A 27,477-nucleotide genomic window follows, 5' to 3' on the forward strand; every position below is an offset into this window, starting at 1 on the left:
AACCGGTTGCTCCAATGTTCATTATAATCGGATGGTCAACTCTTGCCTAGATGTCCTCTTATTTTGTCAACTTCAGACATCTGTAAGTTTGGGCCATGTGGTTTTACTTATTCTTACTATATTTTTGTGGGATATATTTCTATCATCCTCACTGCTACTTGTTGAAGTTTCCATGTCAACTGAAAAAATAAAAAAAAAAAAAATAAAAATCACTACATAAAAACATATAATTCTAATATTTAAAATATCATATACCATAGTAAATGACATACCAATGTTTGATATGTTAATATTTATCAACTCATCGACCCTCACAAGTCAGTCTAATGTATTGTGATATTTGTATCATCAATCTCAAGTAAAATGTATTCAACAATGGACATTCTTTGCATACATCTCACACTCTTGTAGCATATCTCCTATTTCATCTTCTAAAATCATTCCCTCAATTATGTTCGTTGTGGAGATGTTAAAACAATTGATCTCAACCCGAGAACACTATTTTTGCTGAAGAGGCTAAAATCAAATGGGGTCTGATTTATGTTCCAATATGATTTGATGGTCCACAATAGTAAACCAAAACTCGTCTGTTTTGACTCTAGTTTCTATTCCAACCCAATTTACATTTGAATAAAATAATGATAATCCCATAGATATCAAACTTCTATATATTCTTGTATTACTTCCATAAAAGGTCAGTATTGACATGACAGGCCTTTATCCTTAGCACTAGAGACTTGCGTTGTGGTAGTCGTGTATACTAACTCCACTATTTTGAACCTCCTAACATCATCGCGATTCTTTGTGTGATAGTAGTAACCATTGACCATTATAAACAAGAATATTTTACCAAACAGTCGGACAAGGTCCATTAGCTATCCATCTCAAAGAAGCGATATGGAATTTTTGGGTATTTTCGAGAGCTAGTGCAACTACGATATATTTTTATAATATTTTAGTAGTTAACATTTAATTATACATCAAATAGTAGGTCTCTAGAGATTACCCGTGTGGACAACCACCGACTAATGCACGATTATGCTTTTCTTGAAGCCACTTTCTACTTTTATTTTTACAAATTGAGCTTAGACAAAATACCATATGTTGCCTATTATAAATGACAAAGTTAGTAGATTATTGATAATCAAGTAACTCTAAAACAAGAATAAGATGAAGATCTAATACTCGACGTAAGGAAGCACGTCATTTACATTTTGAAGGACATAAAATGAGCTTGATCCAACTCATCCTTACTCGATTTGATAAAAGAAGCAGCTGACAATGCTTCTATCAATGTTTGAATTTGCTTTCTTTGTTGATGAGTTTAGCCCAATAGAATTAACACCAGATACGAATTCAAAACAAAATTCTATAGTCTCTTCAACAATATAATTTTCTCCAACACGTCCTTCTGGCAATTTCTATTTCGTACATAAGTTTTCAACACTTTCATGTATCGTTCAAAAGGATACATCCACCTACATAAACAAGTCCACAAAACTCAACTTCTCTTACGAGATGCACTACAAGGTGTACCATTATTGTGAAGAATGATGGAGGAAAATAATTCTCTAAGAGGCATAGAATGACAACGATATCCTCTTGCATACCCTTTAACTGAGATGAATCAATCGCCTTGCAACATATAACATTAAAGAAGAAGCATAGGCGAGTGATTGCAAGTCTTACATGTTTGGGTAAAATATCACGAATGGCTACCGATAAAATTGTTGCATAAGAACGTGATGGTCATGCGACTTAAGTCCTAAAGTTTCAAATCTTGTGAGCGACACTAAACTTTGAATGTTCGATGAATAGCCTTCAAGTACTTTAATTTCTGGTAGTACCTTACAAAAGCGCAACTTCTTAGCTCGTGTTAATATATAACATTCAGGAGGTAAAAAGACTTTTTTCACTCCTACTTGAGGGCTAACTCTGATCTAATATTCAATTCCACCAAATCTAATCGAGTCTTTATTTCCATCTTTTATTTTTACCAGGAATATCAAGCAATGTGCCATAAGATTTGCACATACATTCTTTCAATGTGCATCACGTCTAAACAATGTCGCACGCCAAGATACTTCCAATATTCTAACTCAAAAAGAATAGAATTTTTTCTTCCAATAAGTTGAAGTGTTATCTCCACTATTCTTTTCTTTATATCCTTAACTCTCTTAGATGCACTACAAGGTGTACCATTATTGTGAAGAATGATGGAGGAAAATAATTCTCTAAGAGGCATAGAATGACAACGATATCCTCTTGCATACCCTTTAACTGAGATGAATCAATCGCCTTGCAACATATAACATTAAAGAAGAAGCATAGGCGAGTGATTGCAAGTCTTACATGTTTGGGTAAAATATCACGAATGGCTACCGATAATAATTGTTGCATAAGAACGTGATGGTCATGCGACTTAAGTCCGTAAAGTTTCAAATCTGTGAGCGACACTAAACTTTGAATGTTCGATGAATAGCCTTCAAGTACTTTAATTTCTGGTAGTACCTTACAAAAGCGCAACTTCTTAGCTCGTGTTAATATATAACATGCAGGAGGTAAAAAGACTTTTTTCACTCCTACTTGAGGGGCTAACTCTGATCTAATATTCAATTCCACCAAATCTAATCGAGTCTTTATTCCATCTTTTATTTTACCAGGAATATCAAGCAATGTGCCAATAAGATTTGCACATACATTCTTTTCAATGTGCATCACGTCTAAACAATGTCGCACGCCAAGATACTTCCAATATTCTAACTCAAAAAGAATAGATTTTTTCTTCCAATAAGTTGAAGTGTTATCTCCACTATTCTTTTCTTTGATACTTTTCTTACCAAATGAATATTGATACTTACTTGTTTCTGCAAGAATTTCTCCCCCATTCAATCGTTTTGGATCAAATTCTAATTCTTGTGCGCCATTAAAAGCTTTCTTTTGTTTCCTATATGGATGATGGCGGGGTAGAAACCTGTGATGCCCGAGATATGCCATACTCTTCCCTTTTGGTAAATAAGTGGATGAAGTATTCTCTCCACAAATTGGACATGCATGATATCCTTTAACCGTACAACCACACAAGTTACCATACACAAGAAAATCATTAATGGTCCACAATAAAATGGCTTTAAGCATGAAATGTTGTTCTTCATATGCATCGTAACATTCTACCCCATCTTTCCAAAGTTTTTTCAAGTCATCTACTAACAGAGCTAAATAAACATCTATGCCATTTCCCAGTTGTTTAGGACCAGACATTAGTGCAGTCAACATAAAAAAATTTCGCTTCATGCACAACCATGGAGGTATATTGTATGTCACTAACATCACTAGCCAATAACTATATCTACTACTCTGATCTCCATGTGGATTTACTCCATCTGTCGAAAGAGTAAGACGAAGATTTCTAGGTTCTGACCTAAACTTTGGCCATAAATTGTCTATTTTTTTCCACGATAGGGCATCTTTGGGATGTTTTAATAAACCATCTGTTTCTTTTTTTTTAGCATGCCACATCAATAAACTTGCTATCTCTTTACTTCAAAACATTCTTTCAAATCTTGGAATTGGGGGGAAATACCACATGACTTTTGCTAGGATATTCTTAGCCCTTTTGTTTAAATTTTTTTGAAGTTTCCATCTTGACATACCACAAATGTGGCTTACATTTGCATTAGAGAGTTCTTTTCTAAACAAGCAACAATCATTTCTACATGCATGAATCTTCTCATACTTCATTTCAAGAGTACCAAATATCTTTTTTGCTTCATCAGTAGAAGTTGGAATTTCATTAGGACTATGTAATATGTCATGAATTAATTCCAACAACTCAGTGAAACTCTTATCGCTCCATCCAAATTTAGCTTTTAAATTATATAACTTTATCAATTGTAAATATTTGAAAAAAGTTTTACAATTTGGGTACAATGGTTTCTTCACATCATCTAATAATTCTTCAAAATTATCGGACTTTCCACTAAAATAATTATTGTATGCAGCCTCAAACATTCCAATTGTGTCATCAACATCAACATCATCCTCATCAGCTTCGTCTCTTTCACTAGTAGACACCATTTTCATTGTTCCTCTTAATTGGTAATGATTCACAATGAAAAATCCATGTTTGATAACTTTGATCTATACCATTAAAAATAATTGTTCTCTTATTTTGTTCACATCTAGAGTCTTTGCATTAACACACTTCAAACATGGACAACTCATGACATTCGGTATATTTGAATGTTGTAGACCATTTTTAATAAACACCTCGACCCCTAAACCATACTCAGCTGACATTCTATTCGTTTTTATCCATGACTTATCCATGATTGTAAAATATTCAACTTAATCTACAAAAAAAAAAAAAAAAAAAAAGAAAGAAAAACAATAACAAGGGAAAATTTAAAAGCATAAAATTATGATTGTAAAATATGCAACTTCAAAATTTAGAACAACTAGACTTTTAAGATAAACATCTTATAAATATTACCTTGTCCTTGTTATTAATGTTGTTATGAAGTCCTTTTTGTGTTGGGTGCACCTTCTCCACTCGTCAACCTTCTTAAAACACGTCCAATGCAATCTTCCTAATCTTCCTTCCAAATCCCCAAGAATCAAAATTTAGCCTTACACGTCAAACTTGAACCTAACAAATGAAAAACTTCACTCAACACCACACAAAAACTGGCAGTGAATTCTAAGCTAAAGCCAATGGGAGGTAAGAACTCTAAACGGTAACATATGGAGATGACAAGCATGAACCATTAACCACGACGTATAAATTAGAGTTTACAAGAAAAATGTAGAAAACAAGACATGAGATCTCACAAGATGTTACAATAAAATTGTTCTAATCAGGATGATAGTCTACTTTCTTGCTCTCACCTCTCCATTCCAGTGAAAAATAATGCTACAAGGTGGCTACAATTAAAAATGAAGAACAAAAGGATGTGAATGCAATAAAAGAAGAGCCTATGAACAAAAGGACATGAAATCCACTATAAAATCCTCAGTCACTATTATGCTGCAGATTTCTAGATTTGTGAAATACAAACTAAAAGTGGAATTTACCAAGCAAAAAGCTGAAAATCAACAGCCTAAATGTAAAAAACAGCAATATAAATTTGACAGAATGCTTATTTATTTCAGCTAAACCAGAAATTAGGTAAGCAAAAAGCAGAATGCTTATTTCAGCTAAACCAGCAGTATAAAACTAGAAGAAAACACTGTTATCTTCTATTCAAAGTTGCAGTTTTTGTTTTGTTATTTTATTTTTTTAGAAGCCAGAAGAGGGGAGGAAAATTAGGCAGTTGGTACAGAGCTGATACAAATTCTCACAATTTGTGCAAGTGTGAAGACCATTATCCTAAATTATCAGCTGGTATAAAGCTGTTATAATTCTACCACATGACACACCTTGAACTCCAACTACATTCCATCTAGTAAATCGATACCTTTATCAAACAATGGAGAAAAGGGAGAATATGGAATACCTGATCTAAGGAGGCAGGTTCGGAGGAAAAATGGAAAGAACTATGGAGAAAATGGAGAATATGGAATACCTGCGATGGAGAAGCTTGGATGACGAGCTCGTTTCCGATTCTAGCAAGGCATGTGACTGAGCGAGCGAAGGTGAGACCGTCGGATGACCGAACGAGAGAGAGAGAATCGCACTGGTTTTATATTGAACGAGTGAAGGTGAGACCGCCCAATGAAGATAACCCCACCTGAAGGCAAACGACCGACCAGCAGCTACCGAGAGAGGAGAGAGTTTGTTTGGGTAGGCAAACGCCGATCGAGGGTTTGAGTTTTAGTACTTTTGGTAAAGTGAGAGAGCTGAGAGATGAAATTTAGGGCACAATGCACGAGAGGGAAATGAAAATTTTGATAAAATTAAAAAAAAAATAATGGGAGGCCTATGTCGGTTTAAAACCGACATTGAAGATCCGTTTTTTTCAACCGACATAATACATCCGATAATACTATTTTCAACCGACATTGAAGCCCGAATTTCTTCTAGTGAAAACTAATAACTATAATACAATTGTTTTTATCATTCATATGTTGCTAAAAGGGTGATTGTTTTAAATGACAAAAATGTTGAAAATATTTTCAAATATAGCAAAATGTAACTGCCTATCAATGATAGATACTAATAGACATCTTTCTAGGTCAGACTAACACTGATAGATATCTATTAGTGTATAGTATGATAGATATCTATTAGTGTACAGTATCACACTGATAGACAATGACATGTTGCTATATTTGTAAATAAGTTGACTCAATTTCCTATATTTAAAAACAATCTTTACTAAAATTTGATTTGCGATATTATTTTTCACCTAAGTCATTTGTGTTAAATGTTGTTGACTTAAATCCAAATTAATTATATTATTATGTAAATGTTGTGGTTGTAAAATATTAAAGTGAACCTAAATGAATATCTTAATAAATAAAATTAATACATTGTACCGGTTTTGAATGTGCTAAAAATAATAAATTTAAATTTAAAATAATATATAAACATATAGAATTCAAAATTTAAAATTAAAAAATATTTAAATATATATATATTGAAAATTTGACATTTGAAAATCAAAATAACAAATAAATCTAAATATTGAAAAATTTAAAATTCAAAACTAAATTATTCTATAAATATTAAGGAAAGAAATATAGCAAAAATAATATAGAAAGAAAAGAAATTAAAAATAAAAATAATGCCTTAGTTGGGAATTGAATCACGTCCACCTACCAATGAGCCCAGCCCAATTTTTTTTATTCAAAATGGAAATAAATAAAATAAAATAAAAATAGAATAGGAGTTTGTATTTTGAAGAAAGAAGAAATGATAACGATTATCAAGTCAAATTCTTAAAAAGAATAAAAATGAAAAATAGGAACAGAAAAAAAAATGAGAATGTTATGAAAGGAACTACAAATCATATTCGACTTTGAGTAAGGGTTGCCACTCGCCAGGTATCGAGATTCGAGAATGCAGATAAGGTCCAAGGAGCCTGTTAATATGGTTCCACCAATGAATAATAAAAGACAAAAGCAATGAAAAGGTCCAAACAAAAAAGAAAAGTAATAGAAAAAAGATTGGATGCTTTATAGAAATAGCCGCCAGCAAGCAGAGCACGATACACAGTATAATAAGGCAGACAAAAAAGGAAAAGTTGAATTGACTGACATTCTTCCAATTCACCTTCAAAATAATCAAATCATTGAACAAATACAGACAAATACCCCAAAAAGCCCAACAAAGTCAAATCGTCGTTATGAACTTCTCTGGCTACGCCTTTTCCCATATTCCACAGCGCACTCCAGTACCTGAAAATCGAAGCTCCCAAGAGCAGAGCCAATAATGGGGAATGGCAATTCCAAGATCGATTCTTCTTCCTCTTCCTCTTCTTCCGATCCTGATGCTGAAGAATCGCGTATTGCTCGATTCAAGGATCGTGTGCATCTTCGTCGCTTTCTTCGTAGGCGCCGTAAAGGCACCACCAATGGCCGAGGTTTTCATTCTCATACCAAACTTGGCTCTGTGGAGGATTTCGCTGGAATCGCTATTCTAACTCTTATTCGTGTAATTCTTTGACTCTACCTTAACGCTTTGTTGCTTTGATTTGTCTCTCTGTTTGATGTGTTTTGCTATAATGTTTGTTTTCAGGCGCGAATGAATTTCAAGGACAAGTGGCTCGCTTGTGTTTCTTTTGGAGAGCAGACTTTTCGGACGGGAATCTCTGATCAGTTAAGTGAATGATTCTTTGACCAAGTTGTGGTGACTTAGTCTCCTTTTTCTTGTCTCTGTTCTTTTGAGAATGTGTTTGGTTAAACTTTTGGCAGTGCTCTGCTTATCTTTAACCTACCTGATTCTTGACGAAAAGCAAGTAACACACGCGCACGTATATTCCTTGACTGCATAGCTTTTTCTCGATTGCCTGCTGTAAAGTTACCTTGTTCTGCTACCTACTATAGCTGAAATGAAGTACCGTTTTATTGTTATTAATTAGGTAATATGGGAATCTTGTAGTTGGAAAATGTTGTTCCATCTGAGAGAAGGGAATTTTTTAGGGTATAAAGGGAAAAAGCAAAGGTTGGTTTACTGTTCTGGAAAGTTTCATTTGGGGAAATTACGACTATGGGTATTGAAATACTACAGTTACCACACAAACCTTTGCTTTCTCCCCAAATATTGACACATGGTGGGAAACTGGAAACAGTAATAGCAATATCTACAACTTAAGAGATACAGTTGCGTTTTCTAACTTTTATAGCTGTTTAAATGTCTATTAACCATTGAATTGAATGCTAGAGCAGAAAAGTGCTTTTAGTCGTTAGATTTAGAGAAAAGAGGAAAATCTTTCATTCAATTACATGGTTTCTTATCCAGGAGAGTGTTGACAAAGTTGCAAATTTTCTGATTGATGAACAGTTCACTTAATACAGAAAACTTATCTGATGAGAATCACAAAGTTTAAGAAAGAAGCGAAATCGTTATTCTGGAGGCTGGTTATTTTCATGGGATTCGTTTGAATTTGAACGTAGGAATTGTAGATTTTTTTTAATCAGATTTCAGGACTACAGGAATAAAAAGAGGTATAAATTTAACTGTACTAGTAGTCTTGTAAAATTTACCTATGATTGTAAACTTAAATTCACAAGTTTTGACTTTGGAGTTTCTGTCATTTTCAATTGCCTACAAACTTTTACTTTCTTGTCTGGACTGGCCAATTTGATTTTATCATTTGAGACATTTTCAATTTTGACCACCATTTTCTAGGAGCCCTAGGTAAAATTGGAGGATGGTGGCTTCACCTTTCTTTGAATGTTTTCTATATCATAGAAATGTACCATGGAATCCCTTATCCAAATGATATCTATGACATGGTCGTAAAATTTTATTCAATTTATTTTTTGTATTATTGAGTAATCTTGACTCTGCTGCTTCAAATACCCTTCCATATACATATACGTAAATATATAATGTTGAGTTTGTTGATTGGGCTTCATTGGTTCTGCAGCACTAAAGAACCAGCATGGAACTCTGTGAGTACTCGGACCTCTATTGTTTTGCAGCAAATTGAGTTTCCTTACTTGCGTTGCATCCAACTAAATTGAAAATTTTATTTGCTTTTGTATTTAAAATGCTTTCCCTGTCACTTCTTGAGCATCTACAAATCTTATTTAAGTTTCACATTTATCGTTTTTCTTTGATTATATCATAATCTATGATTGTTTTACTTTCTTATAGTTAGAGGATTTTTGCGCCACTTATATTCCTTCTCTTCTTCTTTTTAATGAAAAAACTCGACTTTCACTGAGAATAAAAAATGAAAGAATACACAAGAAAACGAAAAGGAAAAGCTCACAAAAAGGAGCGAGACTACAAGAAGGGGCTTCAATCAAGAGAAATAAAACTAAACGAGTAGTTGCAAAAGAGTCGAGAAACAGAGGTCCAAAGAAAAGCAAAGAATCTAACAAAGGAACCAAACATTGCCAGAAGAACTCCTGCACCCTCTTAAGATTTGGTTGTTTCTCTCACCTTAAACCCCCCACAAAATAGTACATACCACAGCATATCACAAAAACCGCCCTTTATCACCCCAACCTGCCAAAATGAAGGAAGTTACTGTTTTATTTCTGAAGCTACTGTTTTGAAGGATGGTTTTCTTTTCCTCATCTCATGAGGAAAGTTACCTTTTTGTTTTGAAATCTAAAGTGCTTTTAGGTTCCTTACTGAACCAGAGCTAGTTTTTGTTGGTTTGCTGTTGTTTGTTGTCGCTGAATTCTCAAGTCCTGATGGTCAATCCTTATTTTGTTGCTGATTGAATGACTTGTCATTTGTCAAATCAAAGTTATGAATAACTTAACGATCCCAGATTTTGATGAAATGCTGTTTTGGAAGTCGGGAAGAAGGCTACAGTTTCTTAAAAGTTTAAAAGTTTCTTGATGTTTAGAAATTGGAACTTGGAAGCTTTGAAAACTTTACGTTCTGAAGCTTTTGTGTCCTCATGGTTTGGTATTCACTATTCGGTTTCTTGTGTCGTCAAAGTTTCTGTTTTGCTGCAGTTGCCTTGTGTTCCTCCTTCAGTTGGTGCCGTTTTCTCCCTATTAGCTTTCAGTCGTTAAAGTTCTTTTAGAATTTTCAAACATGCAAGCAGACAGTTTTATTTTATTTTTTTGGAACAGAGTTCTAGTGTAGTTTTTGTTTTATGAATTGTGTGTTTTTTGAATCATGTAATTGTGTTTTGTTCTATATTTGCTGCTACTCTTATGTAATTTTTCATTTCATCCATGAAGATTTGTTTTAAAAAACAATCCATGAAGATTTTTGTTTCCTTAAAAGAAAGAAAATAAAAGAAACTCTATTTTATATCATTAATTAATCTGAAGTAAGGATTTATGCTAACGTAATGAACCAATCAAATATGAATGATTTTTTATGCTTATCCTTCAGTTTAGAACTGTTAGGTCACATTTAATACGTAGGTATATAATATCTGAATCACCTGACATATGAAGCTTTGTTTAAATACAACATTTTTTTCTCAGGAAAAGAAGCTTCTCTTGGAAAAAGATGGACCTCATATTGCGAGAATCTCTGTTTTTGAGGTAGTAATAATTTTTAAGGTTGAATGGTTTTAACTTTGTTTACGGTTTGTTTAGGATTTACCAGAAAAGAAAAGGTTTCTAAGCTTTAAGTTTCTGAAACTTCAGTTTTACTTAATACTGCAATATAAACAGAAAAATGAATTAATTATCAATTCAAAAATAATATAGTCCTTGAAAGAACTTAATGATATTTAAATATTAGTTTAGCATATCATATATCTTAATTTAATATAATTTTATGATTATAAAAAATTTTGAATAAATTTTATTAAAAATTAATTATGTCAATTAAATTAATGCTTACTTTAACGGGTGAAAGAAACAAAATTTGGGGAAAGAAAACTAGACTTGAAACTGAATTAAACTTTTGCAAGTTTTTCAAATTCTCCAGCTTTTATAATTTTATCTGAAGGGTATAACTTTGTAACCACTAGGAGAGGGGCAGTAATGTCCAATATTAAAAAGAATGCTACTTTTTAATAGAATATCCAATGAAAGTAACATTACAGTATTGCACAATGTAATGTAGTAGCAGCAACATCACGTATGGCTTTGAGTGCTATTAAGAATTTTGAGAATTAAATTTTTATTCTTATTTTTATTTCCTTTGATCAAGAATACACACATATGTGAGCATGTACTTTTGCAGGCATTCATTTAGATTCCTTCCATGGAATCGTGTAATCTAATATCGCTAACTATCTTTTTATGTTGCAGACTAATAGAATATCCCGAAACAACCTTGTAGGGTATTGTGAGATCGATCTACTTGAATTTCTATCACAGGTGAGTAACTATTACCATATTGGACCCATCCATGATCATTTAGTTTCATCTCTTGAAACACTTAACATGGAAACGTTCATTTTTGTTAACTCTAGTATTTTGCAAGTGCCGAGTTACTTTCTATATTATTTCAAATCTTTCTACTATATAGTATTATCTATTTAGTACAATTTTTTGGGGTAATACAGTATAAGTAGATTTCTTCTTATTATAGCAGACAATATAATTTCATTAAGGAGAAAAATTACTAAAGAGGATGGGACAAGAAATTGAAAATATGAATGCTCATCAAACCCTAAACATAAACATTTTATTCATAAGGTGAAATGGTTAAAAAAAAGAGAACCCATCGATGAGATAATTACAAGAAACTTTTCCAATGAGAAATGAGGGAGGAAAGACTGTAATTACAGAAGCGAGTAGTTAATTTACTCAATGACATAGCTAAAAAGATAGTGTATTCAAAGAAATTGTTGAACTTATGTTGCTTGTCAGAAAAGATCCGTTCATTTCTCTCTTTCCAAAGATTCTACATAAAAGCTCGAGTGATATTTTGTCAAAGAGTCTTCTTAGACTTCTTGAAAGGTGACCCACAATGATGTTTGGCATGAAGGTGGAGATATCCCTAGGTATGACAGAAAACCATTGATGTGCAAAGTGAGAATGGAACTCAATTCTGAAAAAAATGCTTCAAAATTGTATTAAATGTGGAGAGAGTTTAGTTTAAATACTAAACTCCTTTTTACAACCTAAACTAAAAGTTACCAACGGTAACTTTATTTCAAGAATCATGATTACACCCAAGATTTCCAAGAAACAAGATTACAAACAAATATCCTGAAATTTAAAACAAAAACATAAATAATGAACACAAGACAAGCAAGAAAAGTCAAGAACAGCCCTCTTTTTTCAAGAAACAGCCCTTTGTTTTCAAGAAATACAGCCCTCTGTTTTCAAGAAATACATCAAATTGCCCCCGTGTAAGTAAAATGAAACTCGTCCTTGAGTTTAGGCTGTAAGTTTGAGATGATTCGGTGGGAAGTACTCGGTTAAATCAGCCACATTGAAGATAGGGCTAATATGAAGATCTCCTGGCAGCTCAATTTTGTAAGCATTATCCCCATATTTCTTTAGGATTTGAAATGGACCTAGCTTCCTCGGTTGAAATTTGTTGTAAGTGCCAACAAGGAACCGGCTCTTTTGAAGATGGATCATTACTAAGTCTCCTTCCTTGAATTCTTTAGGTCTTCTATGCTTGTCAGCTGCTGTCTTGTATTTAACATTCATCTTTTCCAAGTGTTCTGTTACTTCTTTATGTAAATCAGCAACTTGTTCAGCCATAGCTTCAACTTCCATGCTAAGATCAATAGAAGACGGTAGGGTAGTAAGGCCCACATTTAATCTAGGGAGTTTAGTATATACTAGTTCAAATGGTGGCTTCCCTGTTGAGCGATTCTTCATGTGGTTGATGCAAATTCTGCTTGGGCCAAAATGAGATCCCATTGCTTGGGTTTTTCCCCTCCAATGTAATGAATAAGATTACCAAGGGTCCAATTAGTGGCTTCCGTTTGTCCATTGGTTTGGGGATGACTCGTTGTGCTAAACTTGAGACTTGTGTTGAATTTTCTCAACTAAAAAAGAACATTTTTTAATGTTGATATATAATTGGTTGTCCGCTAGAGTTTTAAATAAGGTATGTAAATGGGACATATGTTCTTCAAAGGTTTTTCTACATACAAGGATATCATCAAAGTATACAACTAGACACTTGTTAAGGAAAGGATTTAGAACTTGTGTCATGAGTCTCATGAAGGTGCTAGCTCCGTTGGAGAGACCGAATGACATAACTAATCATTCAAATAGACACTAGCTTCCTTCCTTTGTCCTTCAGTTATCAAACTCATTTCTACTCTCATAGCTACTTCTACCAATTTCAAAAATTCCTCCTATGCGACACTAGCTGTCGTAAGGGTTCAGATCTTGTCTTAATCCAGCCTCAAACCTCTTGCAATGCTCGACCTCGTCCTCAATAATGTTTAGGGCATATCTTGAAAGTTCGGTGTATTTTTGTTCATATTTTGTAACCGTTATGTTCCCTTGTACGAGTTGTAGGAATGCATTCCGTTTTGCATCACAGAATGATTGTGGATAGAATTTCTCATAAAAAGCTTCTCGAAATTCTTTCCAAGTTAATTCATTCCCTTCTCTTCTCCTACTTTCCACACTTTCCACCAATCCTCTGCTCTTCTTTGCGATAGGAAAGTCGCCAGAATTACCTTTAGGTCTTTCGGACATCTCATTACCTTAAAATTTTGGTTGATCTAGGCTTCAGCATCGGTTGGATCTGTAGTTCCTTCAAAAGTAGTTGCTCCTAATGACGAGTCGTTCGATTCCAAATTTTTTCTTAGGGTCTAACTGTATTGTTCCTAGACTCTCGGTTAGTCGGAGCAAATCTGTCCTAGGATTGTTCTTCCGTCATAACTTGTTCTTGAGGATAACTCGATTCACCTTCACTTCTTTCACCTGACCTGCAGGTGTTGGATTGATTCCTCCATCTACCGCTTCTAAGCATGATTCTACAAGTAATCAAGATACTGGGTCAAGTACTATAATTTCATCATCCAACAAACAATCTTTTACAAATCTTTGTTATTTATTTATAAGGCAAGTTTCTCAAGTAATTTACATTAGAGATTATTCTTAGTTTTTTTTTTTCTACTAATTCCCATTTCTTGCCAACTTCTAGTCCTCTTCCTTTTCTTTTACGATTAATTCCAATTCTTTTTCTGATTTCCAAGGACACTCTTCCAGGTAATGTCCTTGCTGTAGACAAAAGAAACAAATTTTTTCGTAAGTTTTAGTATCTTCTTCGTATGAAATTTTCCTATTATCTCTGGTATTTATTTTATAAAGAGCATCATCATTGAACAGTTTAACGGTATCCTCCAAATGACTAAGAGTTTTCTGCTGTATGCATCCTTTCCATACTTCCACCAGGCCTTTCCTCAACCTGGAACTTGTCGTAACTACTACCCAAAAATGCATCCATTTGTAACTGTCGGGTTCTAGATACCTGTTTAGCTTTAGCTTTTCGTTGGAAATAACCATAGTTTTTCTGAAGGTGGTCTTTTTGACCACATTCGTAACAGGTTTTTGATTCCAACAAACAAGTCCTGAAATAAAAGAGTATCAGGTCAGAAAACAACTTGATAGTCAAATCTTTCGTAATTTTACTGATAGACAATAAGTTGTAAGATATTCTCGGGACATGTAACACATCTTATAAGGTTAAACCCTCAAATGGGGAGAGATGACCATTTCCTGCAACAGGAGCGAAGGACCTATCTGCGATCCTAATTTTTTCATTACCAACACTTGGACAATATGAAATAAACTGATCTAATGAGCCGGTCAAATGATCTGGTCAAATGATCCGTAGCTCCCGAATCAAGAATCCACAACATTTTACCATTAATACTAATAAGACCGAAGGGCTGAACCGTACCTGATTGGGCAATAACACTGACCCTGATAGTACCAGAATCATTCTGAGTATTCATCGAGGTCAAGACTAGGAATTACCATTTGTTGAATCACTCACAAGCATCCGTCCAGAATTTGACTTATTGTGTGACTGACGCCGTTTACTATTCGGTGGACGACCATGCAACTTCCAACATTGATCCTTAGTATGCCAAGGCTTCTTGCAGTGTTCACAGGCTGGAGGAGGTCTATTATTCTGCTTATCACTATCAGGTCTAGATGACTTTGCATTAAACGCAGCGGAATCTGTTGAAGAATTAATGAGGTTATTCATGACACTTGATCTGTCTTCTTCGAGACGAATCTCTGAGCAAACTTTCATGAGGGAGGGTATTGGTCGCTATCCCAATATCCGACTACGCACTGTACCGAATTACACCCAATAGGTTTCCTCAATCCTGAAATGCTGTACTCCACCACAAGGACAGTCCCAGACAACCTCACGACACAGGTCCATCTCCTGCCAGAGTAGAGACAACTTGTTAAAATAGGACGTCACGTCCATCGTTCCTTGTTTGCATTCATGGACCTATTTACGTAACGTATACAACCGAGATGCGTTCTGTCTCTTTGAGTATAACCTTTGAACTGCATCCCAGATATCCTGAGCGGTTGCAGCATAAAATAAGGGTTTGCCTATCTGTGGTTCCATGCTATTCACTAACACTGATCGAAACAACGAGTCCTCTCCTTTCCAGATGCGTTCTTGAGGATCACCAGGTCTAGGTTTCGATATCTCACCCGGTAAATACCCAAATTTATGATGTCCCTCAAGGCCATCTTGATAGATTGAGACCATGAGAAATAGTTCTGGCCATTCAACTTCTCCCCAGTAATAAATCTTGTAGAATTTCCCATTGATCCAGACAAGAAATTTGTTGTGGGTAAAGTAGGGAAAGAAGTTACCGGATTCTCTGAATACATTGGTAGGTTGGAAGAGAGATTTGAGTGGATCGGTATTCACTGAGTGTTTATGGTTGTCCCAAGAACCGCCCCAAGAGCTGCTATCTGTTGTTGAAGATGGGCGAACTGTTGTTGGACCTCTATTGGGGATAAACTCATGGGACCTATAGTACCTCGACTCCTTGGAATAGGTTGCATACAGTTGGTGGTGGCAGACCGGACATGTTGCTGTCTAAGGTAAGGAGAAGAGGACTCTCCAAGCTCAAAAACACTTTGCCGGTTGCTGCTGGTGCCGCTGCTCAAGGCCGTCGGAACCAGAATGCCAGGCGTGGCGCTACTGCTCGGCGTGGCTGAGGGGCTGCTCGACACGGGAGCCCATGAGCGATCGGCTGTGGCGTGGAGTTGGTCGAAGCTAGTTGCGGCGTGGCGGTCGAAGGCAGCTGTGGCATGGATCCGGTCGAGACTGGCGGCGGCTTGGTGGTCGAAGGCGTTCGGCTAGGTGGTTGATCGCGTTTGGTGGCTGCTTGGACCGGACGGGAATGTGTGGTTGGCTCCATTCGGCTAGTCGGCTGTGGCAGGATCGGTCACAGTTGTAGCAGAGAGTTGTGCCGGCTTGAGGAGATGTGGAAGAGCCGTCTGGAAATACTGTTCTACGGTAGCCTGCACAGCGACGACTATGTCGGCGTCGGTGGCGCCACTAATTCCTATAGAAGTGGTGTTGTCGGCTGGTGGAAAATGTGATTCCACTGGTTGATTCTCGTCAATGACGGCTAGGGTTTCATCGTCATGCTCTGATACCATGATGAAAATAAAAGGAGAAGATCACACAACGTTTACGTGGAAAACCCTAGAACAAGGAGAAAAAACCATGATGCTAGAATACTTTTTATTATTTTTCTGTATCACATACAAGAGAGAGCACATATATAAATAGACTCGTAGGAAATCCTAATACAGACAAGGGCAAAGAGAAATTACTAAAATGCCCTTAGGGCTAAAATGTGAAGGCCCTCTATTTTCAACAAGATTTAACCAAAGCATTGAAAATAAACCACTCACAGTTCATTGGTAAGGGTTTTCCAAGTCCCTGGTTTTCTATTTCCTCTTGAATTTTGAGCCTGTATTAATCCAACAATCAACTTTGAATCCCGTGTTTAGGGTTAAAAATAATCTTAGAATATCTTCTTAACCCTAAACCTAACTTACCAACCTTAAAAGACCCAAACTAAACCTTTGGATTGGCAAAAATAGTTGTGGACGCAGGGCAACTTCTTCTCAATGCATAGATAGCCTTAGCTCAACGCATGGTACACCAGCTCAATGCATGGTACACTAGCTCAACGCATAAGCCACTTCTCAAACCCTAATTCTTCCTCCAACACTCCCTTTCTGAGTCTTTTTCGAGAGAACTTTGAGTTATGAGGTGAAATGAGACTCCCTCGAGGTATTTATAGGCCTTAGCAAACCATCCTTGTCATTCTCTCCTACTTTCAATGCATGACATCTCCACCTTGCTTAAAATCTAAGTGTCTTCTTCATGTGTCGCTAACCCACATTCCTTGCCACCACCTACTTGCATGCAAGCATGATGTGTCTTCTCCTAACAATGTCCAACACATACCTTCTTTTGAAGTGGCCATTCAACGTTTTGCATGCTCAACTTTGCCTCCTAAGCGTCCACCTCCTACTTAAGTTATCCAAGACTTCATTTGGTTGAGCCACGTACCTTGCTCCCCAAGTAAACCAAGTCAACGCATGGTTCTTCCTCTCTAAGTCACTTTGGGCACATGGTTTCTTCTCCCATGCGTTCAACTCCCTCCAACTCTCCATTCTTGGTTCAAGCTTCCTTCTCGTAGCATAGTTTCTTCCCTTGATTATATCCTAAGTGTTTACATAGGCTAACTATGCTCTCCTCCTATTTGTCCAGCTTCCAATTTCCTAGGGATTCATCACTTGTTGTGTCATTTGTTGCCCAACACTTAGCCAAATTCTTACCCTAGACTGCCCCATGCGTCCACCTTCCAAGGACTATGCGTCAAACCCTAGTTTCTTTACTTGGATGTGCATAGTTCAACGTATGGTTTTTCAATACTTAACCATCCTTCCCCTATATGTTCACTTAACCCTAGACATCCCAAGATAATTCTTCTATGCATCCAAATTTTCCTAGTATGCACCCAAGTAAAGTCCATGTCCACCCTAGTATGCGTCCAATGTCTCCATCACCTCCTACAATGTGTTCAACATAAGATGACTTAACCAAAATTAGGCACCTAATCCTCATGCTCATAGCATAGCTCACTCATAGCATGGCTCCTCATGCTCATGGCATGGTTCTTTATTTGCTTAGCATAGCTCCTCATGCTTATAGCATGATTCCTTATTCGTATAGCATAGCTCCCCATGCTCATAGCATGGTTTGTTATGCTCGTAGCATAGCTCTTCATGCTCATAGCATGGTTCCTTATTCTCATAGCATAGTTCCCTAATCTCATAGCATAGCTTCCAAGATGTCTTCTTTGCGTTCAAGGTAACTTTTTTCCCTTCGCATGCGTTCAAGTTGTCCAACTAGGATTATTGATATGCATCCAAGTCACCCTCCATGCGTCCACAAGGTGCCTCCGGGGTTTTTCTCAACTATGCTATGAGTTGAATTTACTTAACTATGCTACAAGTTTATGCTATGAGTTGAACTTTCTCAACTATGCTATGAGTTCCTTACCCAACTATGCTATGACTTCTCCTACTTAATTATGCTATGACTTTAACTATGCTATGACTTCTACTTAACTATGTTATGATTTTGACTATGCTTTGACTTCTCCTACTTAACTATGCTATGACTTTAACTATGCTACAAGTTGAATCCCTCTACTAACACTTAGCCAACTCTTCACTTACCTAGGCCAACTCATGCCTTGGAATTTCTTAAAGTTCACAGCATGGTTTGAACACTTAGTCAAATTTCTTCATTTTTTTACTATGCTGTGAGTTCATAGCATAGTTTACATACTTAGTTAAAATTTTAGCTTCAATCTACTATGCTCCGAACTTTTCCTTCACTATTTGACAACACTTTGTCCCTAATCTCAACCACATGATCTCGACACTTAGTTTTTTTTTTCTTGAGTTTCAACACTTCTTGAATGGAAGAGTTCGAGGGCTTTCATTCTCCCTTCCCCTATGGATTGCTTGCAAGTCATATTGCCATGGGCGGCCTAATAAGACATGACAAATATCCATATCAATAACATCACACACAATTTGGTCCTTATAAAGATTACCAATGGAAAGTGGGACTGTGCAAGTGAAATTAATTTGGGCTTCTCCTTCCTTTTTGATCCAGCTGATTTTGTAGGGTTGAGGGTGGGGATCAAGCTTGAGATTTAACGCTTGCACAATTTTGCATGAGATCACGTTCTCACTGCTACCGCTACCTATGATAACATTGCACACTTTTCCATCTATGGTGCACCTTGTTTGGATAAGGGAGTGTCTTTGTAGGTGGACTTCAGTTTTTGGTGCAAGTAGAATTCTTTAAAGCACACAAGAGAGCCTTTCCCCATCATCTGGAGCAAGTTCATCACATTCCCCTTTAGAATTTTGTTCCTCCTCCTCTTGTTGAGATTCCTCTCCATCAGCATAGGCTACTGCTCTTCTTTGTGGGCACTCATTGGACAGGTGTCCTTGCTGACCACACCGGAAGCACTTGCCAAGATTGGGTCGTTGGTAAGTACTGGTTCCTCCTCTTCTTGTTGGTAGATCTTGAGCCTTTGCCCCTTGGTTCAACTAGGAAGGCTGGTCATTTTTTGGCTTGCTGGCATTCCCACCTTGAGTGGATTTACTGACATCACTGCTTTTCCGTTGAATTGGATTGAAGGATCTGTCCCATGGCGACTTCTTGTAGCTGTTACGTTTCTGCCTTCTTTCCAGCTCGAGTTCAGCCTTGTACGCCATTGATATGGCTGCTGGTAGTGTGAAGATCCATCTGCTCTTGAATGTCTTCTTTAAGGCCGTCAACGAATCTAGCGATCTGGTAGTTTTCGCTCTCATTAATCATTGCTCTTGCACTCAATCGATGAAATTCTTCAGCATAATCAGCTACACTTCGAGTGCCTTGTCTGCATTTCTGATATTGTTGAGTACAGTTGGTTGTATCCAACCTATTCTTGAAATAAACAACTTGCACACACTCCCTTTCCAAAAAAAATCAATACACCAAGCACTATGCTTAGATTTATTGGTTTTGTTGCTAAAATATCGGTATTAAATCCGAAACTCTCGGCGGATGGCCAGTAAAATTTGCTCATAGTTGGCTGGAAGGAATCTTTCCTTCATCATCCTCAGCATCTGTGTCCATCTTTTGATTGGGCCTTTTCCAATTAATCTTCTGTTCATTTGGATCTGATCCCACCATGAAGAAGCGCCCGATTTCAACTTAAATGTTACAAGCTTCACCTTCTTACTCTCAGGTGTATTAATGTATTCAAAGAAACTCTCAACATTCTTGATCCAATCAAGAAAGGGTTCAAGGCCTAGCTTACCGCTGAGGGTTGGCAAATCAATCTTCATTTTATAATCTTGCTGCCTCTCTTCTCGTTCTTGATTATAATGTCTCTGAAAATTTCGTCTTCTTGGTTGGTTTAGTCTAAAAACTTCACTCTCAAAAGAAGTAAACTCACTTTCTTGATCTTCTTGGTTAACTTCTTGGAATCTTGGAGCAACATGGTTTCTCGGTGAAGAATCGGATTCTCTCTCAGATTCTTGTCTTGGTTGTCTGCCAATTCCTTCTTGTCACTATTCCTTCTCTGTCTCTCTTCTCCTCTGTTTCCAAGTCATCGTGGAGGAAGGGTAGCCAGCACCTCTTCCATTTGCCTTGACAGCCGTTCAATTGCTCGAGTAATTTCTGTCATGCCGATCTTCATTTCTCCTGGAGATTCTTCTACAGTCATCAATCAGGTAGTAGAAGTCTTAGGGGTTAGAGGCTCGACATCCTCGGGTTGGGGGTTGACACCCTTCCCTTTGAGTGCTACGTTCTTGTTAGCCATAGAGTTCCCACTATCGTAGGGCTCTGATACCAAAACTTGATGTGCAAAGTGAGAATGGAACTCAATTCTGAAAAAAATGCTTCAAAGTTGTATTAAATGTGGAGAGAGTTTAGTTTAAATACTAAACTCCTTTTACAACCTAAATTAAAAGTTACCAACGGTAACTTTATTTCAAGAATCAAGATTACACCCAAAATTTCCAAGAAACAAGATTACAAACAAATGTCCTGAAATTTAAAACAAAAACCTAAAGAATCAACACAAGACAAGCAAGTAAAGTCAAGAACAGCCCTCTGTATTCAAGAAAGACAGCCCTCTGTTTTGAAGAAATACATCAACCATCCAAAGGTAGAAACCAGAAAGGATATTGTTCCAAAGCTGTGATGCTAAGGAGCTGGAGCTAAATGTGCATTTGGGATTTAGTTTCTTTAACACATAAGGGGCAGTAGATGGACTATAAATTAAGCCAAGGAGCTCCCTTTTGCAGCTTATCTTGATTCTTGAGTGTTGATGCGGACGCAACTGGGTTTTCAAATAAAAATTTTTACCTTCTTTAGCATTTTTCCTATCCGAATATGGTGGTATGAATTGTTCGCAATGTTTTCGGTTGGTAAGGCAAGTTTAGCACTTTGTGATTCAGACAAAAGGTTCTCATCCTTTTCCAAATTCCATCTCCAAAAGCCGGTCCTCTTAGTATGTGTAAAAAAGGATATTAAAGTAATGGGGTGAGCCCATTCATCAATTTCATTTTCGTTGAGATTTCTCCTTCAACAGAAATTCCAAGTTTTAGATTGAACATTCCATAAGGTGGAAATGGAGGCTTCCTTTTCATGAGTTGACGTGAAGAGATTGGGAAATTCATATTGAAGTACTTTCCTGGTGGGAGGTTGTTCTCATGTTGTCAAGTGGGAGGTTGTGTTGGAACTAGTGGAGGCAGCAGGTTTAGGCATTGGCAACTTGAAATTACAAAATGATGCTTTGCTGGTTAAATGGTTGTAGCGTTGCTCTAAGCAATTTTGTGCTTTGTAGTATTGAATTGATGCGAATCTGTATGAACCGTACTCTTTTGACATCTACCTATGAACTTGCAACAAATTGGACATTTACATAGGTAGTTGCAGCAACTACTGAATGAGTATGAAAGCGTTTTCAGGTGTCTAAAGGCCTCCCTATCGGAACATTGACCTTGATATCCACTTAGTAGAAGGCATCCCTCCTATGAATGTATGACCCTATAGGTACCCACACACCCAGAAAAATGAAATTGAAAGAATGGTAGATGAAATGCTGAACTTAGGCATTATACAATGAAGTGTGAGTCCCTACTCTAGCGTTGTTTTACTGGTGATGGAGGTTTGGAGTTGATTATCGTGCAGTGAACAATGTGACAATCCCCAACAAATTTCCCATTCTCCTGATTGAGGAATTGCTAGATGAGCTGCAGGGATAACAGATTTACTCCAATATTGACCTCAAATTGAGATACCATAAAATTAGAATCCATATGATATTACAAAAGCAACAAATTTTCTTTGAAAGGAGACCACAACTTTCACAAGAAAATGAAAAAAGACTAATGCTCTAAGATACGAAGATACAAAGGAAACAAAAATACCAAATAAAAGTAACAACAACAATGATAATAAAGTAAACAAAAAAGTTAGAGAACTATGTTAAAATGAACTATAAAGCTCTCCCAACTACAATAAATGTCTTCAATAGAAAACCCTTTAAAGCTTTTAGAAAGAGAACACGATGAAGAAGAGTTCAAATGAGCTGATTCAAAACATCAATGCACAAACAAGCCTTCCCCTGAAATATAAGTTGGTTTCTTTTCATCTACATTCATAAAGAATAGCTTTCACTGCATCAGTCCAAAGAATATATGGCATTGAGATCATGCATGGACCACATAGAAGTTGCAAACATTATCTCTTGTTTGAAATGAAAATGCCCATTGAGGATCGAAGATAGAGAAGAGCTTGATCCATCACCAATGTGAACAATGGCAATAGAAAAAAATATGATTGAGGTGTTCGCCATTAGCCCAACAAGAGGAACAAACCAAGGGTATAAGATACTGCAGAGGGAGCTTTTTTTTTTTTTTTGGCAAAATTTATGAAGAATTAAGACTTCCATTGAGAAGAATCCGCAAAAGTATATTAACCTTCTTTGGCCTCCGTGACTTTCAAATAGCTGAGACCAACTCCAATTGGAAGTATAGAGGAAACAAAAGTACAAGAAAACATATAGAAATAAAGAAGAAACAATGAAACTCCCCCAAATTTTATTCAAATCTTGAATAGAGTAACCCTTGAAGAATTCAGATAATGAGCACCAAGATAAGGCCTTAGGTGGGCTGAATAATATTCAACATGTGACCAAGGGGAATCCTGAAAAATGTGCTGATTTCTTTCGTTGCATAACTCAGACAAAAAGACCTTTAACTGCATTGGTCCATAATAAGTGCATGTTCAATCTCAAAGATGGCCCGCAAAGAATTTGAAGGACATTGTCTCTGAAATGGTTGGGAAAGACCCACTTGAGATCGAGCAAATGAAATAAATTAAACTAGCACCATTAAGAGTAAGAGTAAAGGAAGGAGATATGATTGAGACATTCTCCGTTCTTCACACATAAAGGACAAACTGATGGCAATAATGATTGCTTAGGAGCTTCTTTTGCAGAATCTTTGATGTGTTCAAGCTTCCATTAACCATATCCAGATAAGGATATTTATTTTCCTGGGACTTTTTGACTTCCATAAAACTGCATATAAAAGCTTGTCAACGGGACGAAGGCGTGAATTATTTTAAAAAACTTCTATTGCAAAGCAAAAAGCCTAGTTTTGTTATTGAAGCATTCAGATACTGTTTGTAAATCTTTTCTTATCAAAAAAAAAAAAAAAAAAAGAAGAAGAATTTTTCCACTTTGTGTTACTTTGATGGACAAATTTTATTCTAATGTGGCATTGCAGGATTCAGACTCTGATACTGAGGAACTCGAATTGTTGGATCCATCACCACCTAATGCAGTGGTTGGCAAAATTTCTTTGTCATGTTCTGTTGAGGTGTGCAATATATCATTAGCATTTCTAATATTGTTTGTGTGTTCGTGTCTTTCTTTCTTTTTAATTTTTTTTTTATGACAACTAAAAACAACCTAAGAATCATGTTTGTTTGTGGTGTATCTTATACTGTGGTGTGAAAATATTTATTTCACGTTTTTAGTGAATTCAGATAAACTTATGTTATTCAATTTGATCACTAGTCTCTTTTTATTTTTTCAATGAAATGTTTTGTTTCTTTTTCAGAAAAACTTATGTTATTCAATTTGATATTATTGGCAGGACCCGATTGAAACAGAGAAACGGTTTGCAAAGCGCATCTTATCTATTGTGGTATGTTATAGGGGTGGTCATTCAAACTGCAAAAATTGAACCGTTTCTACAAAACCGAACTGAATCGAAAACTCAGTGAACCGAAAATTGCGGTTCGATCCGGTTTGAAGAAATTTTGAAACCGAATTAATTTAGTTTGGTTTGGTTTCAATTTCGAAAACCGAATTTGAAACCAAACCGAACCGATTTTAACTAATATATATATTTATTTATTTATATATTTAAAAAAAGAGTAAAACCGAATTTAAAACCGAACCGTTTTTAGTTTAAAGAACAAAACCGAATTTAAAACCAAACCGAATCGAGCTGTTTTTTAATTAAAAAAATATAACATAGATATCATTTGGGTGGCTAAAATCTAACTGGTTCGGTTCAGTTATGTTTTCTTCTTGTAGCTAAATGATATAAGAAAAAAAAAAAAATTCTATTGCATATTGCTAAGACCAAGGGCCTAAGACTGTGATGTAGGTTGCTTTCTTCTTTCAAGGGTATCTGGTAAAAATCTCTTATAAATAGATATTTGCACAAGTGGCCTAAGATTAAAGTTTAGAGCAAAATCTCATATTTTCTCTTTTACCATGTTACCCTTACCTTCACCTAAATTGTTTTCACCATTTCCCCTACTTTATCTAAATGATGCTCCCCAAGTGAAAGGCAGAAAGAATCTCCTAAAGATATCGGCCACTTAATTTTAATTTGCATATGTAGGATATATTTGAAGTTCTTTCATGACTTTGAGGAAGCAAATTTTTTGAACTAAAATGAGAAGTAAATCTTGTGTCGTTTGGGACCATTGGTCTTTAAAATACTTGCATGCTTGACTTGGAATATGTTTAAAATATTTCATATACTATGGTATTAAAGTTCCATGCGATGCTTAGCCACCTCCCCAAAGAGCGCAAGTGTACACGCTTTGAGAGCAAGTAGTACTTGGTTAGCAAACCAAGGTCGAACTCATTGATTGAAATACTTTAAGAACTTGGTTCAAATAGTTGATCAAAACTCGACATTATGCACAGAAGGTGCTAAAGAACAGATATTAGAAGGTTTCAAGTAAATTCTCCTTTCTAATCATCTCTGCTAACTCTGCCTCAAGGGATAACCTTTCCTCCTTAAGCGAGTCCTCAAGGCTGCCAAGCTCTTCCAGAGAGTCAATGACTTGATTTTGCCCAAAATCTCCTGATGGTAATAGAAAAAACAGAAAACCCTGTGAAACTACATCTTTGACCATCTTGATGTATCTTTATACATATTTATATATAACAAAAATATAATCAATTCCAAGAAAATCTAGTGAACCTAGGAAAAATGATAATTATAAAAAAAAGAACCCCAGTTGATTGTAATAAAGAAAAAGAAGGAAAAATTCCTAAAATAACTAGTTTCCTTCAGTTGTCCAATATGGTTGCACACAAGAAGGTAACTTTGAAGGCACAACTTTTCTTATTGTTTTGTCAGCCCACGCCTTCTATATGGTGTTCTTTACTTGGCAAGTTTTGCTTGGTCGGATGAACACCTTGGATAGGCTTGCCAGGATTCAGGAAGATGACCTCTTTAATGGGTTCTTTTTGTTGTATTCTTTGTCGGAAGACAGAGGAAAATCTGGATAATCTCTTATGGGATTGTTAGTATACGAGGTTTGTGTGGAGTGACTTCCTGCAGGAGTTTGACGTTCGGATTGCTGACCAGAGGAACATTCGAGCTATGATCGAGGAGTTCCTCTTTCGTCCACCTTTTAGAGAGAGAGGTCAATTTTTGTGGTATGCTGGGGTTGTGCTGTGTTGTGGGATATTTCGGGGAAGAGGAACAATAGAGTGTTCCGAGGTAGGGAGAGGGACCTTTTTGAGGTTTGGTCCTTTGTGAGGTTTCATGTTTCGTTTTGGGTTTTGGTTTTGGAGCTTGAATATCATACTTAGTTGGAATCCCTTTCTTTAGAAGGGATGTTTTTTGTGAGCTTATTTTTTTGGATGCCCGTGTATTCTTTTATTTTGTTCTCAATGAAAGTTGTTGATTATATAAAAAAACAAAAAAATTGTGTTGGTTTGGGGTTTCACAACTCTCTTCTTTTTGCAAGAAACTACTGATGCTCTTTTAACCAACTCTTGGAGAAATTAGTCATACATATAGTTTCTAATTATGTTTGGTGGACATCACAAGCATGTAATCTCATTTTAGACTCTAGAATTCTTCTACTTAATGTTGTTGACTTTCATACTTTTGAGCCGTCATACTTTCACAGGATTATAATGAGGATGGAGAGCTCTCATTTCCTGAATTTTCTGACTTAATTGATGCTTTTGGCAATCAAGTGGCAGCTTCTAAGGTTTGGCGTTCAAACACAATCTTCTCTCTCTGCTTCTTTTCTACCCCCTATTAAGTCATTGTTGGATGACAATTATAGATCAACTTTGAATTGCTGAGAACAGTAGATAATTGAGTTGATGTGTTAATTGGAATGGTAGGATTTAGATTTTTTTTTTTTGGAAGGATTTCTTCTTATTCTCTCTTTATATCCTTGTGATTATTTTTTCGGTATTAATATTCTAGAAAGAGGAGCTTTTTAAGGCAGCTGACAAGAATGGGGATGGTGTTGTCACGCTTGATGAGTTGGCTGCTCTTCTTGCTGCTCAACAAGAGAAGTAAAGATCCATTTAAATCATTCTTTCAAATAATGCTTTTTACTAATTTTTGCATCAGATCATTATTTGATACTAGAAAATCGCCAACATTTTCAGATTTCATGGCAAATTTGAATGACTGTGGAGAGTGGAGATATAATTTTTTATTACTTATCGTTTACTTTAACAAAAATCAAAATATTAAATTCGATAAATGAAAAGAGTCTAATGTTCAAAAGATACAAAGGATGGGAATAAAAGTAGAAAGGAAAAGAAAATAAACGGACTAGGCCAAAACCTACTATTTTAAAATCAAATAATCATAACAAGCTTGAAACACAGCGAGACAGAGATCTCTCTGAAAATTTTATAGTGGAGTTATAATTGTCTATATGCGTACGATTGAGGAATATTACTTGTGCGATGCACATCTTGGAAAGTTTATGTGCCTTTCCTTATGCAAGCAGTACTTTACACATTCGAGATGTACATTTTTCACTTCATGCCTAATAAGGCAAGACAAACTATTGCCAAGCGACAACAAAAAAAATGTTTA

General features: G+C 36.0%; 1 protein-coding gene across 1 annotated transcript in view; it reads left to right on the forward strand.

Moving 5' to 3' along the window:
• The first annotated feature begins 7,191 nt into the window (after positions 1-7,191).
• Positions 7,192-27,477, forward strand: part of LOC120078723 (phosphatidylserine decarboxylase proenzyme 2-like) — a 36,620-nt gene continuing 16,334 nt past the window's right edge. The window contains exons 1-9 of the mRNA XM_039033028.1: positions 7,192-7,594; positions 7,679-7,758; positions 9,033-9,057; positions 10,564-10,623; positions 11,341-11,409; positions 23,881-23,973; positions 24,253-24,303; positions 26,543-26,626; positions 26,851-26,942. Coding sequence (XP_038888956.1) covers positions 7,373-7,594; positions 7,679-7,758; positions 9,033-9,057; positions 10,564-10,623; positions 11,341-11,409; positions 23,881-23,973; positions 24,253-24,303; positions 26,543-26,626; positions 26,851-26,942 — 776 coding nt within the window. The 5' untranslated portion in view covers positions 7,192-7,372. The remainder of the gene's footprint in view (positions 7,595-7,678; positions 7,759-9,032; positions 9,058-10,563; positions 10,624-11,340; positions 11,410-23,880; positions 23,974-24,252; positions 24,304-26,542; positions 26,627-26,850; positions 26,943-27,477) is intronic.

Source organism: Benincasa hispida, chromosome 5, assembly GCF_009727055.1.
Source record: "Benincasa hispida cultivar B227 chromosome 5, ASM972705v1, whole genome shotgun sequence".
NCBI classification, from domain to species: Eukaryota; Viridiplantae; Streptophyta; class Magnoliopsida; order Cucurbitales; family Cucurbitaceae; genus Benincasa; species Benincasa hispida.